Consider the following 17842-nt stretch of genomic DNA (forward strand, 5'->3'; position numbering starts at 1 on the left):
TTTTCCCCTTTGTTTTGAGAAAAAAAACTTTGCAAAATCTATTATCATAGGATCTAGTTTTTTAAAATCACGACTCGAGAAATTCAACGATGAAAACATTTCAGAATTTCAGCACATGGTTTAAGAGATATTTTTTTGAATAAACAAATCTACGATAAAATGGGAAATTTTTAGTTTGCGACAAAGTGGCGCACATATTAGTGCTTCACTTGTCAGCGCACATACAATGCGCCACATATCAGCGCATGAGAAGGTGAAAGTAAACTTTGCAAGGGCACCCTTTAACTATCTTCCCGAGATATAGTCGCCGCGCAGAAATTGCCCTATTTGCTGGCCAACATTTTTTTTGCGATGAGCCCAATAAAACTTGTGTCCCAACTCCCAACAAAAATCAGAACCCTGCGCGGCCAGCCCGGCCCAGCCCAGCCCAGCTCCGCGGGAACCCCCCAACGGCGCGGCGCCGTGCCGGAGACGGAGAGCAGGGGGGGCCATCTCCCGCGGCGGAGAATCGGCCAGCGAGGCGCCTCCGTGCTCCGGAAGAAAGAACGAACCGCTTGGCCCCAAGGCGAAGCAACATTTCGTCAAGGCACGCGCGCTAGAGGAAGAAGACCGCGGTGGAGGAGAGACCTCGTGCGAAAGAGGAGGAAAAACATGTTCATCCAGAAGGTAATGGTGTTTCTAATTGCTAATCTTCCACCATCAATCCGCCGGTATACTAGCGCAAAGATTATATGTGCATGATTTTCCTTTTTGCGGATATTGCTGGTGGCGCGCGCAGGCATGGAGGACGGCGGCGTTCGGGCTCTACGGCTTCACCCAGTTCACCAAATCCGGCTTCGTGTAAGCCCAATCCCCGCCCAATAGTCCGCCGGATTCCCTCTTGCTTTAGTTGTATGCACTTGTCGACACAATTATGCTATCATTCTCGTAAATTGACGAGGCTTTGATTTCACAGGGAACACGCCAAGAAGTTCAGAGAGGAGGATATGCAGATCCGGTTGGATGGGAAAAACTGCCTGGTAACCGGAGCAAACTCTGGCCTGGGTTATGCTACAGCTCAGGGCTTGGCTTCTCAGTATGAAACTACTATTCCTCTTTTTTCCACTTTGATAGTTTGCTCTACGAGAAAAAGATTGAACTATTTATATGCTTTGTTCCTTTTGTTCTGCTAGTGGCGCCACTGTTTATATGCTTTGCCGGAACAAAGAAAGGGGAGAGACTGCTCTGAATGAAATAAGATCCAAAACTGGCAATATGAATGTTCATCTGGAGGTACGGTGCTTCAACATTGTTTTTTCCTGCAATACTCAATTCTTATCCTTAGTCTATGGTAATTATGGGCAAACTAGCACTTCAATTGTTTTCATTATTTTGTGTCCGGCTAGCACTTCAATTATTATGATGTGGCAGATATGTGACCTTTCATCAATTAACGAAGTCAAGTCATTTGCCACAAAATTCTCTTCATTGGAGAAGCCACTTCATGTCCTTGTAAGCTTTGCTGCTTCAATTTTTATTTATTTTGCAATTTGTGTTTATTATCTCTGGCTGCAGCATCTTTTTTTTTCCAATTATAATCAGATAAGTCATCAAAGTTTCCTCTAGAATTACATTAAATACTGGGCAGAACAAGCAGATATAACAGATTGTCTTGTAGGTCAACAATGCTGGCTTACTAGAGCACAAGCGTACGACTACACCGGAAGGGTGTGTAATACTTTGCATCATCATGCTTATTTACTTGTTTCCCTGGTTCTTTTCAAATTGCTCTGGCCTTATAACTCCTAAGCATCCTGCATTTATCGTGCTAATTTCAACAAAAAAAGGGGTGATGTTTTTTTAATATAGGTTGGAGCTCAATTTTGCTGTGAATGTGGCAGCAACATACACTTTAACAGAGCTAGTGATGCCACTGTTGGAAAAAGCAGCACCTGATGCTCGTGTCTTTACAGTTGCATCCGGAGGGATGTACACTGAGCCACTGAACACGAATTTGCAAGTAAATCTCTTTGCTCTACTTTTGTTTAGATGATATCTCCCCACTTTTTACTCTGTATAGAAATAAAATTTACTATTCCCTCCGTTCCTAAATATTTGTCTTTTTAGAGATTTCAACAAGTGACTACATACGGAGCAAAATGAGTGAATCTACACTCTAAAATATGTCTATATACATCCGTATGTGGTAGTCCATTTGAAATCTCAAAAAGACAAATATTTAGGAACGGAGGGAGTACATATTGTGATGTGGAGACCAATAAAAAACACCCTCCTTGTCATTGTTCCATGTGCTAGGAAAAAAATTATTCTACAGGAACTTCCCAACAGTGTCCACTTGGCTTATCAAATTTACTACCATATTGTGATGTGGAGAGCAATAAAAATCGCTGCCTCAAATCAATGTTGAAGCAAATAGTAGTTGTGGACACTAATGAAGTTCTCCATTTACTTACTTGTGGGATTCATTTAGGAAGAATATTCGAGCACTTCCCACTTGATTGATTGTTGTTGAAAATGAAATAATTTGATTGCTTATCAAGAGCTTAGTCCAATTACCTTTTTGCCTTTCTCATTCGATGTCATTATGATGGTATTGCAGTCTTTTGTTTCAAGCTATGGAAACACATACTATGGGTTGTTCATCACTGGAAATGAATTGGCATGTGAAAAGTTTATCTTTTACTTTTGACTAAGATGTAGCCTTTCTCACTATTCTTTTTGAACTACAGTACAGCGAAAGCGAATTTGACGGGACAAAACAATATGCTCGTAACAAGAGAGTTCAGGTTTGTGAACCTTAATGTCTGAATTCCCCTGAGTCGACAAGAGATGGTAACACAGGACTAACTTGATCCTGGAAACTCCCTCAGGTTGCTCTCACTGAATGGTGGGCTGAGAAATACAGCAACAAGGGAGTCGGTTTCTACTCCATGCATCCAGGATGGGCTGATACACCTGGAGTCTCGAAGAGCTTGCCGGGACTATCGGAGAAGTATGTCTTCAGCTGTCCCGACCCTCTTTATCCATTTATGTTCTATAGCACCAACGGTCTAATTTACATATCATCAATACAATGTCAGGCTATCAGGAAACCTGAGATCGAACGAAGAAGGGGCTGACACAGTGGTCTGGTTGGCTTTGCAACCCAAGGAGAAATTAGTGCCAGGGGCTTTCTACTTCGACCGAGCTGAAGCGCAAAAACATTTGAAGTTTGCTGGGACTGCATCATCCCACGAGCAGATAGGTTCCATTGTTGACAGCATTCGCTCCATCTGTAGTCTCCCTGCAAACCCGTAAGTTTCTCAGTGAAAGGATCGAAGTCCTAGAAGTGAAAATAAAATTGAAATTCTGAAAAAAGAAAGAAAAAGATTTGCACCAGCCGGGAATCGAACCCGGGTCTGTACCGTGGCAGGGTACTATTCTACCACTAGACCACTAGTGCTTTGATGGCAGGCTGCCCCCATTTCTATATCCATATCTGGCGATAGAATTTAGTCTGTTTACCATCCGTGGTACAGTATTGGTGACCTCGGCGGATTCTAAAAAGATAAAACAAATATTAGTGACCTTGGCGATTATTTTGCTAGGTACATCGATGAGAAAAAGAACCAAATCAATAAAAACAACGGTTGATGATGTACACTGATAACCATCAACACCAATTATCTCATGACAACACAAAGACTACAAAAAAAGGTTCTTCAAAAGCGCCCCTTGAAGAGGGGAGCGGCACGCAAGTGACGATGTCGTCGGATTCAAAACCTGAAGGTCAGATTGTGGGTTTCACTTTAAAGATCAAGTCAGAGCAAACTCTAAACAATGCTTTACCAGGGTAAGAATGCCAAAAGCGCCGCCGTTGACATGTATAACCAATAAGAGGCCAAACATAGGGTTTTTACCACGGAGATCAAGACTGGGTATTCGTACTACGCTATCTTCTCCACTTGCCACGATCCTAGCCGTTGCAAATGTGCATGGACCTGACGACAGATGAGCATGCCCACACGTGCAGGTAACTAAACTGCTACAAGAGTTTCTCACCACAACACGACCAAGTTGGGAAGGTCACTGACATTGCCGAAATCCCGAGGGGACGCTCCAGAGGCCTTGTACCATCTTCCGAGTGGTAGTCGATGGCTTAACTGTATCAAACACCACCACCATGTGTTGTCACAAGCTCCGCCGTCCTCGGCCATGAAGGCGGATCCACGTTACCTTTTTGCCCGTGGTGCAGGCGCGACTACTGCTTGTTCACTGCCACATCCCATCGTGCCCCTGAGAAGCATCGGGCCACGACAAGTCAGCTAGGATGGGATGCATGGAGGCGATGGCTCCCTTTTCCTTCATCGCTTGGAGCGCCCGCCACACACCAGTGACGACGTCGCCAGGGAGAGAGAGGCATGCACACGTAGCACCGTGGCCGCCTTCTAACCATGAATCAACGTGGCCGCTGCAACAACCACCTCCACTGCATCAAGTCACCAGCTGCACAAGGCCTCACGCCGCCCAAAACGCATTAGGAATGGCCCCGCCACCGCCGTAGGTTGCGCGGGCCAGCCCGCTGGAGCTGGTTGGTGACGCCGGCGAGCGAGGGTGCACGGAGGATGCCCAGAAAAAGTGGATCGACTCGCCTCTCGTGTCACCCACGCGCAGGATGCGGGGACAGTTAGCTGTTCCTAAAAGTATGGTAATTGCGGTGTTTTAATTTTGTTGTATGTTGTGGCTTAAGAGCATTTTTGTCAGGACCCCGACTCAATGCCACATCGATCTAGCATGTAACACCTCATATCACTTTGCGGCCTCACGCACGGTATTCCCACGGGTGTCGCCTTACCTTAGCCCGGGACCGTTTGCGCCTTTTGGCACACGTATATGACAGTGTCGCTAGCATCCATATGATAAGGAGCCCGGTCTGACATGGCTAGTCGTAAACCCAAAGTGGCACAGACTTAGAGGGACAGGCATCCATGACCCAGTATCGAACGTGTCGGTCATCAGCGAGTGAATCCAGTCTGTAGCACTGGGCTAGCAGGACTCCGGTGAACCGGGCTGTAGCGGGCTAACAGGACTCCGGTAATCATCGCGTGACATTTCCCCGAAGGGACAGACACAGGAACGAAGAAGGACACATGCCGGCCAGCCTAAGTGTTCCGGAGCAGTAGCAGGCTACCATGGCTCAGTGAAACACTAGGAGACATTTCCCCGTAAGAGAGGCTACTAAAGATAAACAACTAGATGGTCAGATCCCACACATACCAAGCATTTCAATAACATACACACAATATGCTCGATATGTGCAAATACAACATGGCATCACAACATGACTCTACGACTCAAGTAATTTATTCAATAGGCTCCGAGGAGCGAGATATTACAAACATGGGTCTCATGACCCAACAATCAGAGCATACAGATCAAAGCACAAGCGGAAGCTATCATGTCTGAGTACAGACATCTATAAATGAAAAAGGCTGAGAAGCCTGACTATCTACCAATCCTGCCGAGGCACAAGATCGTAGCTGAGGTAACAAGCTAAACGTCGAAGTCCACGCGAAACTACTAGTGAGACCGAAGTCTCTCTGCAAAAACATAAAATAGGCAAACGTGAGTACAAATGTACCCAGCAAGACTTACATCAGAACTATCTACATATGCATCATTATCAACAAAGGGATGGTGGGGTTTAACTGCAGCAAGCCAGCTTTGACTCGGTGGCTATCCTGAACTACGACTGCAATAACTCTTTTGAGGTGGCGCACACGAGTCCACATATTCACCATATCAATACACCACTATGGATCCGCTCCCGTCTCCCTACGAGAACGCCATCCATAGCACTCACGCTTATCTTGCGTATTTTAGAGTATCCACTTTCACTTGTCTATGAACTGATATAAGCAACCCAGAAGTCCTTTTCCGCGGACACGGCTATTCGAATAGATGATGTTAACCCTGCAGGGGTGTACTTCTTCACACACGCTCTCACCACTTACCGCCGTTTACACGGCATGTACTCGGCAACCTTCAAGCGGAAGCCCAACGTGGGTGTCGGCCACGGCCTGCCTAAACACTCAAGTCTCTAGTCCAGGTTTATCGCCTATTCGGGTTCCATCCATGAGGAGATCCGGCCGGAGTTTCGCTCACAGCCCCAAATGATGTGTACAGGGTTCCCGAGACACCAAACGGGCGCCCGGTACACCGTGCCACGTGCCTACCGCATCACAGCCCACCCCTACGGTCAGCGCTGCGCACGGCCTCCAGCATACTACAAACACCAGAAACTACTTGCAACTCCTGGACAGAGGACAAGGGTGATTAAGAAGCCGAGAGGGTCCATTGGTTTCGGGCCCAATGCGTGGTAGTAGCTGAATCATGGATCACAAACACAGAACTCAGTTCCTGAGGACGGCTGCAATGAGACAACCCACCATGTACTCCTACATGGCCTCTCACCGCTACCTTTACCAAATCGTGTTCACACGCTTAGTTCACACACAGTAGGACATGTTCACACACCTCTGATTCATCCCGGATGAATCAGACCTGACTCAACTCTAAGCAGTAGCAGGCATGACAAACAAGCATGAATGAGTAGGCACATCAGGGCTCAAACAACTCCTACTCATGCTAGTGGGTTTCATCTAATTACTGTGGAATGACAGGTCATGCAGAGGATAAAGGGGTTCAGCTACCGCAGCAAGTAATAGATGAATCGATGTTGTCCTAATGCAGTAAAAGAGAGCAGGAGCGAGAGAGTGGGATTGTATCGGAATGAACAAGGGGTTTTTGCTTGCCTGGCACTTCTGAAGATAACATTGAGTCTTCATCAGTGTCAACGATCACAACGTCGGAACATCGTCTACCGGGAGGGAACAGATACCGGCAACAAGGAAGAAATACAATCAATGCAATGCACAATATGGTGCATGCTCATGACATGGCAATATGAATGTGTTTTGAGCTAATGCAACTAGCAACAGATTAAATGAAGTTGGTTTGAATACAAGATTCAAATTCAAACTCCATATGTGATTATTTAAATGCCCTTTGTATGACTTGTGCTAAACAGCAGCTATAAGTTGTTCTAACATGCATGAAAATGGTACAGATGGATTTCTTGAATTTTTCTGATAATTTTTCATATATAAATTATTTAATTTGTAGTTACGGTTGAATTTCTATGAATTTTAGAAGTTTTAGGCATTTTCTGGAACTAATAAATCATTTAAGAATTATTTAAATTCCAGAAAACATTTACTGCGTCAGCAGTGCATCACCGTGACGTCAGCAGGTCAACAGACGCTGCTGCTGGTCAAACCTGACGTGTGGGGGCCACACGTCAGTGACACAGGGTTGTTTAACTCACTGACAGGTGGGACCAGTCAACGGCCACGTCAGCTAGGTCAACTCCGACGCGTGGGGCCATTGTGGTTAACTTAAACTAAACAGGGATTAAACCGTGGTTAGTTAAGGGCGTGGGGCCCATATGTCATCGACACGCGACACTGACTAAACGCAATTAGCACCTAAGCTAATGGTGCCACGTCAGCCACCGGAGACCAGCCGACGGCGACCACAGGACACGGCGGGGGCACGCCGGACTTACGCTAGAGGCGTCAGCTTGGCGCGCTGAGGGCACCAGGGGATGGCCCTTGCTCTCGCGCATCCAGAGGACCAAGTGGGAGGTCGTGGGGTCGCCGGAACTCATGCCGGCGACGAGCTTTGGCGGCGATGGTGTTCGGTGGTGCTCGGGCGCGTCACTACGGTGCATCAGTGAGCAAATGGAGAGGCTGGGCAGCACCTGCTAGACATGGGGAGCACTAAGAGCAGCACCGTGAGGCCAGGGGAGCACGGAGGCTATGCGTGCAGCAGCAATGGCGGACGGTGGCTTCGGTGCTCGTGGGGAACGGCGCTACGGTACGGAGGAGAGCATGCTGAGTTAGGGGAGAAGGTCAGTGGCTCACGGCAATGACGAGGGGACGCTCGGCGAGGTCGGGGACGGTCCGGAGCCGACGGATTTGACGAAGATGGCCGGCGGTCCCGAGGTTGAAGAAGACATCATGGGCGGTGTTGCGGCACGTCCGGGGCCTTGTGGCTCGGTGGGGAGAAGGAGGGGGTCGAGGCGGAGCTCGTGGGTGTGTCGGAGAGGCTCGGGGGTGGCGGTGGCCGCGAGGGAGCTCGTCGGTGGCGGCGGCTCCGTTCGGTCCGGGCGAGAGAGAGGGAACAGAGGAGAGAGGGGATGCAGCGGGGGAGGGAGAGGAGCGAGGGGACACGAGGCCTCGTCGTGGCGTTGCTAGGGAGGCCGGGGGAAGCAGGAGGTGGCCGGGAAGCAGGAGGTGGCCGAGGCCTCTCGGGCGCGCGCCACGCCTCGCCTCTGTTCGTCCTCCTGGCAGAGGAGGAAGAGGACAAGGGGGAGGAGGTGGGCTGGGCCGGCCAGATGGAGCTGGGCCAGGTAAGTGGCGCCAGGTAAGTGGCCCAGGTGGCTTTCTGCTCTGTTTTATTTTTTTCTTCTGTTTTGTTTTATTTAATTTATTTTGCCACTGTTTTGAATTTAAAATAATTCAAACAATGCCAAAAACTCCTCTGAATATTTTATATTGCTAGATGGACTTTTCCAAAAGCTTATAAAATATTTCAGGGGTATTTGAAATTATATTCTAATTATATGAATATAATTCAAATTCAAATAGCTAATGAATTAAATCCAAAGTCCCAAAAATAATTCCTTAAAAATGTTCAATATTTTGGTTGGGACCAGAATCCTTACCAAAAATTATCAAACATTTAAGAAGAGCATTTTGGAGCAATGAATGAGATTTCTAGGGTTTTTGCCCCTCTTTTATTTAAGTTTTTGAGGCTTCCAAAATTCCTCAGTTCAAGTTTCGAAAATATAGACATGATGCACACATGAAGCTAGCCTAGAGCACTACCAGCAGCTAGGGATGTGACAACTCACCCCCACTAAACAAGAATCTCGTCTCGAGATTCAAGCGTAGGGTAAGGTGAAGGGTAACGCAGACTAGTATAATCTTCACGATTCAGGTTGCACTTCATAGGAACGTTGATTCGATCACCATCATTGTCTTGAAGTCTTGCTCTGAGAAATCCTGTCAACATGACATGGAGGGAAGAAGGAGACTCTAGAAGGGTCGATCTTCTCGAAGATCGAACAACTCACGGAATGAGACATAGGACCATCTCTCGGGTTGAGACACGAGATACACATCAAGAGGGGTGGAAAGAAACGGATGACGAAGGTTCACTAGGTAGACAACAATTCCAGACTCAAGAATGTGGTAAACGATTGTCACGTAGCGAGGAGTTGAGTTGCCATGGAGCCACAACGAGGCACCTTAGGGAAGGTGACTCGTAGAAATATCCCCTTAAGTGGCAAAAAGAATTACCTTTGATTCAGGGATCATTGTAACTCTTAAAACCAGCCTAAGGCAATTCTCGAGCGATCGTTTGAAGGGGGTCGGTAGAATGGCATACTCGGACTTGGATGATGTGGATTACCTTGTTGAAGACAACGTAATGGATGAACTTGCTTACCACCGGAAATGGAAGAGACCCATGGTAGAATGGCACATTGACGGTGCAAGCTGGGAACAAAATGCAAATGCTGGGAATAATTCTTGTAACTGGGGAAGAACCCAACAATAGAGAGTGAATTCACTGTTTGAGTAGGTCATAGCATTGCCGAGGGAACTGAGAGCAAACCCAGCTAGTGCCGAGGATAACACGTAGCGCTTGTGCGTGCTCTCAAGAACTTGAGCATTTCCACAATCATCAAGATTCTACCAATATCCGTGTCAAGGATCCTGGCAACACAACTTGCTACCATGATGAATGATGCAGATGCAAAGGAAGATAACACCTTCTCAGATTTCACCCTTGGCGGGGCCAAGGAAATAAAATCTGGATGATCGACCGAGAGACATTTAGCACTCCGCTTCTAATGTTCTCCTTGATGTGCTAGTGTAACCCACTCATAGATATGGTTTGATATCTAGAACATCAAGTAAAAAGGTCGGACTTCGGAAGCACTAGAATCCATAAGGAACAGTTACGGAGGTAAATCCTACGAAATCCTTATGGGGAGGTGGCCAACTTCTTCAATCAAGATACTACAATAATAGGTCTTTCGGCTGGGTGGGGCTGGCCACGACATCCACTTTACCAGTTATCGAGGAACCAATATTATAGTTCTTGGGGAAATGTTCCAACCATCATATCTGCCTGAGATTCAGATCTGGTTGGTGTCAGCATATTCCAGACCCATCGAGTCTAGGAAGAAAAATGAAAGTTTGCAACACAATTCGACGAGACAACGCTGCGAGATTCTCGGGGAATGAACTACGATAGCAAGCTCCAAAACATGAGCTGGTTCTGCTACAAACATGTGAACATGTTGTCCAAGACAAGCATGACCACAAAGTAGTCTTATAATAAAATACTACCGAGTTCAGGAGGGGGAACCATCATTAATGACATCGAAGTCTCCACGCGTGGAAGTCCAAAGAGTTCACCTTAGACAGACTCCTTTATCTTTGAACAACTCAATCAGTGGCTTGGTGTGCTAGGATATACATATAGAATGGAGGTTGCAAATCTCCAGACCACAGAATACTTCGCACGTATGCATGACTGACTTGGGATGATTCCAGAGGAAGCAAAACTAACTTTCTCAAATTCACGGCGGCAACTTTCACCAAATGCACGTGTATAAAAGGAAGTCACTCCTTTCATCAACAAATACTTCATGAGCTAGCATGAAGAAAATGCTTTCAAAAGTTTCCAACACTAGCTTAATGTCCAACAAAATCATGGAGGAGATAAGGATGTTGTCAATGGGCTCAACAACAATTCATCTGGGTTTCCTTTTAAAAGGAATTCCATAGTTAAGTGAACAAGTGATAGCATTGGTCAGGCCAAAGATGTAATGGTGTATGCTCGAGGGACCAACCACGAATAAGACAACATTACAAGCATCATTGGTACTGATTTGATTTGACGATAGCCCACACTCAAATCAAAGGATTGATAAGACAATAGGTCCAGCAACTGATCACAGGGACCAATCGATGAAGATATCATCTTTCTCCAACACACACTACACAAGATTATCCCTTTGGAACGAACTAAGTCAGGCAAGCTTTTATCCTCCAACTCTCCAAGTTGTTGTCTAGCTTAACCAACTAGCTCAGGGTATCCAACACGGATTCTTGGAGAAGGGGTGGTTTACAGGAATAAACCAACTTGATCACGAACTCAACATAGCGGTCAGGTGACAACCTGGTAATACTTCTGAGAAGATATTCAGAAAATCACGAACCACCGGTATGTTACTAAGCTCGAGAACAATCTCGCTTTTGAGGGCAAGACGATATGATCAAATGAGTGAGGACTTGACAAGATCCTAACTCATCAATCGAAGGGTGCACCGAAATAAGGACTAGGTAGCACGATCAGTCTTAGAAAGATGATTCAAAAACCAACGCGCTAAGAATGAGGTTATCGTCCATTTAACTACCAAGCAACGAGGTTGCTGGGAGTATTGATTTCACACGCCACGATTCACTTGTCGGCATTCTGGTTACAATAACACAGGAACCGAGGAATGAACAATGATGGCAAGAAGTATCACTGTACCAAGAGTTCATAGGATGGCGTGCAATTCCTATAACAATCCCGATATAAAGATGGTAATACTCCAAGGTAGAACAGAACAAAAGCTGGATTAGCAATTTGATCTGCGGAGCACAACTTCTTTGACCCAATCCTGGATATGGAAGAGGTACTGGAGTTTGTTTCTCCAAGTCATTCAGGACAGAATGGCTTGACGGACCACAAGGGTAATAAGCATCGATAAACGAATGTATGCATACCCTTGACTATCAATTGATAGACGAAGGTCAGTAGACAACTAAAGAGGGACAACTCAAAGGAACACATAATTTTCTGAGTTGTGGATGCATAGATTAGTATGTCGAGCGAGATCAACATTTCTTCCAGATAACCCATGCAGAAAGGTAGAACTGGCAGAGTCACGATTTATGAATGGAGAACTCCTCAAGAATAATCCTGTTGTGATATTTCAGTTCAACGAGGAACTTCTGCCATAAGTAGTTCATGGTATTTGGAAGAAGAAGATACCACGGACTTCAAGGACTATCGCAAAGGTTACTAATATCCTAAAGGCACTAGCAATTACTATCAACATGAAGTAGGTAGAGTGAATCTCGGGTTCAAAACCCAGAAATAGAATGCCTACTAACTAATAACATCACGGAATGCTTTCAAAAATAATGGCCAGAATCATCACACTGGGAACACAAATCATGGCTAAATTACTAGATGATCCCCTAAGACACCTAGGGTCATAATACTAGCTCCAACATATATGTCAAGGCAATAAAGTACCTCAACTCACTGATTTGTGTGATTAATCTGACCAAAGGCACATCGGAAACAGGAGGAAGGGATTTGCAAATGCATCCGACTATTTAGAAACCTGGGATGACTCGGACAGCATAACGGCTGTAAATGCTCAGAAAAGATTTGAGACATTCACAAAAATGGTGGCATAACCACTCAGAAGCACAATATCAAGGTTTCGAGATCAACAGTTAACGTACGGAAGTAGTAGAAACTGAACTCAAGCTTAAATCCAACAATCTATAAGTCTACGGATTAGTAACACGTGATCCTGATAGAAAGAAGAGATAGCCTAGTTCTTAATCCCCGTAGGAAAGATAAGATGACTCAGATCAGAAGGCATAAGGTATAAGGAGTAAAAAGAGCCTTACGTTCCATCCCACAATCAATTCCCTTACATATAACTAAAGCATTTCTAGACTCAACTTCGACCAGTTTGGCTTGGTAATCCTACAGACAGTCAAGCTCTGATACCAACGCTGTCAGGACCCCGATTCAATGCCACATCGATCTAGCATGTAACACCTCATATCACTTTGCGGCCTCACGCACGGTATTCCCACGGGTGTCGCCTTACCTTAGCCCGGGACTGTTTGCGCCTTTTGGCACACGTATATGACAGTGTCGCTAGCATCCATATGATAAGGAGCCCGGGCTGACATGGGTAGTCGTAAACCCAAAGTGGCACAGACTTACAGGGACAGGCATCCATGACCCAGCATCGAACGTGTCGGTCATCAGCGAGTGAATCCAGGCTGTAGCACTGGGCTAGCAGGACTCCGGTGAACCGGGCTGTAGCGGGCTAACAGGACTCCGGTAATTCATCGCGTGACATTTCCCCGAAGGGACAGACATAGGAACGAAGAAGGACACATGCCGGCCAGCCTAAGTGTTCCGGAGCAGTAGCAAGGCTACCATGGCTCAGTGGAAACACTAGGAGACATTTCCCCGGTAAGAGAGGCTACTAAAGATAAACAACTAGATGGTCAGATCCCACACATACCAAGCATTTCAATAACATACACACAATATGCTCGATATGTGCAAATACAACATGGCATCACAACATGACTCTACGACTCAAGTAATTTATTCAATAGGCTCCGAGGAGCGAGATATTACAAACATGGGTCTCATGACCCAACAATCAGAGCATACAGATCAAAGCACAAGCGGAAGCTATCATGTCTGAGTACAGACATCTATAAATGAAAAAGGCTGAGAAGCCTGACTATCTACCAATCCTGCCGAGGCACAAGATCGTAGCTGAGGTAACAAGCTAAACGTCGAAGTCCACGCGAAACTACTAGTGAGACCGAAGTCTCTCTGCAAAAACATAAAATAGGCAAACGTGAGTACAAATGTACCCAGCAAGACTTACATCAGAACTATCTACATATGCATCATTATCAACAAAGGGATGGTGGGGTTTAACTGCAGCAAGCCAGCTTTGACTCGGTGGCTATCCTGAACTACGACTGCAATAACTCTTTTGAGGTGGCGCACACGAGTCCACATATTCACCATATCAATACACCACTATGGATCCGCTCCCGTCTCCCTACGAGAACGCCATCCATAGCACTCACGCTTATCTTGCGTATTTTAGAGTATCCACTTTCACTTGTCTATGAACTGATATAAGCAACCCAGAAGTCCTTTTCCGCGGACACGGCTATTCGAATAGATGATGTTAACCCTGCAGGGGTGTACTTCTTCACACACGCTCTCACCACTTACCGCCGTTTACACGACATGTACTCGGCAACCTTCAAGCGGAAGCCCAACGTGGGTGTCGGCCACGGCCTGCCTAAACACTCAAGTCTCTAGTCCAGGTTTATCGCCTATTCGGGTTCCATCCATGAGGAGATCCGGCCGGAGTTTCACTCACAGCCCCAAACGATGTGAACAGGGTTCCCGAGACACCAAACGGGCGCCCGGTACACCGTGCCACGTGCCTACCGCATCACAGCCCACCCCTACGGTCAGCGCTGCGCACGGCCTCCAGCATACTACAAACACCAGAAACTACTTGCAACTCCTGGACAGAGGACAAGGGTGATTAAGAAGCCGAGAGGGTCCATTGGTTTCGGGCCCAATGCGTGGTAGTAGCTGAATCATGGATCACAAACACAGAACTCAGTTCCTGAGGACGGCTGCAATGAGACAATCCACCATGTACTCCTACATGGCCTCTCACCGCTACCTTTACCAAATCGTGTTCACACGCTTAGCTCACACACAGTAGGACATGTTCACACACCTCTGATTCATCCCGGATGAATCAGACCTGACTCAACTCTAAGCAGTAGTAGGCATGACAAACAAGCATGAATGAGTAGGCACATCAGGGCTCAAACAACTCCTACTCATGCTAGTGGGTTTCATCTAATTACTGTGGAATGACAGGTCATGCAGAGGATAAAGGGGTTCAGCTACCGCAGCAAGTAACAGATGAATCGATGTTGTCCTAATGCAGTAAAAGAGAGCAGGAGCAAGAGAGTGGGATTGTATCGGAATGAACAAGGGGGTTTTGCTTGCCTGGCACTTCTGAAGATAACATTGAGTCTTCATCAGTGTCAACGATCACAACGTCGGAACATCGTCTACCGGGAGGGAACAGATACCGGCAACAAGGAAGAAATACAATCAATGCAATGCACAATATGGTGCATGCTCATGACATGGCAATATGAATGTGTTTTGAGCTAATGCAACTAGCAACAGATTAAATGAAGTTGGTTTGAATACAAGATTCAAATTCAAACTCCATATGTGATTATTTAAATGCCCTTTGTATGACTTGTGCTAAACAGCAGCTATAAGTTGTTCTAACATGCATGAAAATGGTACAGATGGATTCCTTAAATTTTTCTGATAATTTTTCATATATAAATTATTTAATTTGGAGTTACGGTTGAATTTCTATGAATTTTAGAAGTTTTAGGCATTTTCTGGAACTAATAAATCATTTAAGAATTATTTAAATTCCAGAAAACATTTACTGCGTCAGCAGTGCGTCACCGTGACGTCAGCAGGTCAACAGACGCTGCTGCTGGTCAAACCTGACGTGTGGGGGCCACACGTCAGTGACACAGGGTTGTTTAACTCACTGACAGGTGGGACCGGTCAACGGCCACGTCAGCTAGGTCAACTCCGACGCGTGGGGCCATTGTGGTTAACTTAAACTAAACAGGGATTAAACCGTGGTTAGTTAAGGGCGTGGGGCCCATATGTCATCGACACGTGACACTGACTAAACGCAATTAGCACCTAAGCTAATGGTGCCACGTCAGCCACCGGAGACCAGCCGGCGGCGACCACAGGACACGGCGGGGGCACGCCGGACTTACGCTAGAGGCGTCAGCTTGGCGCGCTGAGGGCACCAGGGGATGGCCCTTGCTCTCGCGCATCCAGAGGACCAAGTGGGAGGTCGTGGGGTCGCCGGAACTCATGCCGGCGACGAGCTTTGGCGGCGATGGTGTTCGGTGGTGCTCGGGCGCGTCGCTACGGTGCATCGGTGAGCAAATGGAGAGGCTGGGCAGCACCTGCTAGACATGGGGAGCACTAAGAGCAGCACAGTGAGGCCAGGGGAGCATGGAGGCTATGCGTGCAGCAGCAATGGCGGACGGTGGCTTCGGTGCTCGTGGGGAACGGCGCTACGGTACGGAGGAGAGCATGCTGAGTTAGGGGAGAAGGTCAGTGGCTCACGGCGATGACGAGGGGACGCTCGGCGAGGTCGGGGACGGTCCGGAGCCGACGAATTTGACGAAGATGGCCGGCGGTCCCGAGGTTGAAGAAGACATCGTGGGCGGTGTTGCGGCACGTCCGGGGCCTTGTGGCTCGGTGGGGAGAAGGAGGGGGTCGAGGCGGAGCTCGTGGGTGTGTCGGAGAGGCTCGGGGGTGGCGGTGGCCGCGAGGGAGCTCGTCGGTGGCGGCGGCTCCGTTCGATCCGGGCGAGAGAGAGGGAACAGAGGAGAGAGGGGATGCAGCGGGGGAGGGAGAGGAGCGAGGGGACACGAGGCCTCGTCGTGGCGTTGCTAGGGAGGCCGGGGGAAGCAGGAGGTGGCCGGGAAGCATGAGGTGGCCGAGGCCTCTCGGGCGCGCGCCACGCCTCGCCTCTGTTCGTCCTCCTGGCAGAGGAGGAAGAGGACAAGGGGGAGGAGGTGGGCTGGGCCGGTCAGATGGAGCTGGGCCAGGTAAGTGGCGCCAGGTAAGTGGCCCAGGTGGCTTTCTGCTCTGTTTTATTTTTTTCTTCTGTTTTGTTTTATTTAATTTATTTTGCCACTGTTTTGAATTTAAAATAATTCAAACAATGCCAAAAACTCCTCTGAATATTTTATATTGCTAGATGGACTTTTCCAAAAGCTTATAAAATATTTCAGGGGTATTTGAAATTATATTCTAATTATATGAATATAATTCAAATTCAAATAGCTAATGAATTAAATCCAAAGTCCCAAAAATAAATCCTTAAAAATGTTCAATATTTTGGTTGGGACCAGAACCCTTACCAAAAATTATCAAACATTTAAGAAGAGCATTTTGGAGCAATGAATGAGATTTCTAGGGTTTTTGCCCCTCTTTTATTTAAGTTTTTGAGGCTTTCAAAATTCCTCAGTTCAAGTTTCGAAAATATAGACATGATGCACACATGAAGCTAGCCTAGAGCACTACCAGCAGCTAGGGATGTGACAATTTTCAATAGTTGATGTAAAATATATCGCCAAATTGTTTCGAGTAAAATTTACATCACCAAAGAAATGATTTTTACCATCATAAAAAACCTTCAACTCCAACAGATAATGTAAAATAAGTGTTGCAAAATACATCACGGTTGTCGTCTTGCGGGTGTCTTATTTGCATTATCTGTTGGAGCACTTGATGATGTAAAAAATAGAATTTGGTGATGCAAATTTTGCTCCAGACCTGTGATCCATGTAAAAATATGCTCGAGAGCATAAGTGATGCAAATTTATACCACTTGATGACCTATTTTACATCACGCCCTATCTCCCTAGTAAAAATATTTGCATCTACATTATTTATTGGAGCAGCGTTTTTATCCTCTCGTGATGTAAAAAGTGGTCCTGATCTATTTTACATCATCTAATTGAGATGTTCTAAATAACCCAAAATTAATTCATGCCACTCGGTCTGGATCTATCTTTCAACAGAAGAAGAGACACACAATTTACAGTATTCCCGATTGGGAAAAAGCTTGATCAAGAATTAAACTGGTATATCACTACAATATACATCCTCCCTGTGTTTTCTCAATCAAGCTCTACATCTACGAAAATAAAGCGCACCGCTGGAAACGAATTAGGAAAACAAAGTCCTTGACAGTATGACGAGTCACAGATAAAAGTGTGGAGCAGGGGGGGGGGGGGGGGGGGGGGGG

General features: G+C 46.5%; 1 protein-coding gene and 1 non-coding gene across 2 annotated transcripts; one reads left to right on the forward strand and one right to left on the reverse strand.

Moving 5' to 3' along the window:
* Nucleotides 1–351: 351 nt before the first annotated feature.
* On the forward strand, nt 352–3473 carry LOC123151881 (dehydrogenase/reductase SDR family member 12). Its single transcript, XM_044571521.1, has 10 exons — nt 352–666; nt 779–840; nt 956–1075; nt 1173–1272; nt 1411–1491; nt 1658–1707; nt 1849–1999; nt 2730–2786; nt 2871–2992; nt 3081–3473. Exons 1-10 carry the CDS (start codon nt 352–354, stop codon nt 3295–3297), a joined length of 1275 nt encoding a protein of 424 aa, XP_044427456.1. The 3' UTR covers nt 3298–3473.
* TRNAG-GCC (transfer RNA glycine (anticodon GCC)) lies at nt 3372–3442 on the reverse strand. Its single transcript has one exon. It is a non-coding gene; the product is annotated as a tRNA-Gly (tRNA).
* Nucleotides 3474–17842: the final 14369 nt, after the last annotated feature.

Source organism: Triticum aestivum, chromosome 7A (genome assembly GCF_018294505.1).
Source record: "Triticum aestivum cultivar Chinese Spring chromosome 7A, IWGSC CS RefSeq v2.1, whole genome shotgun sequence".
NCBI classification, from domain to species: domain Eukaryota; kingdom Viridiplantae; phylum Streptophyta; class Magnoliopsida; order Poales; family Poaceae; genus Triticum; species Triticum aestivum.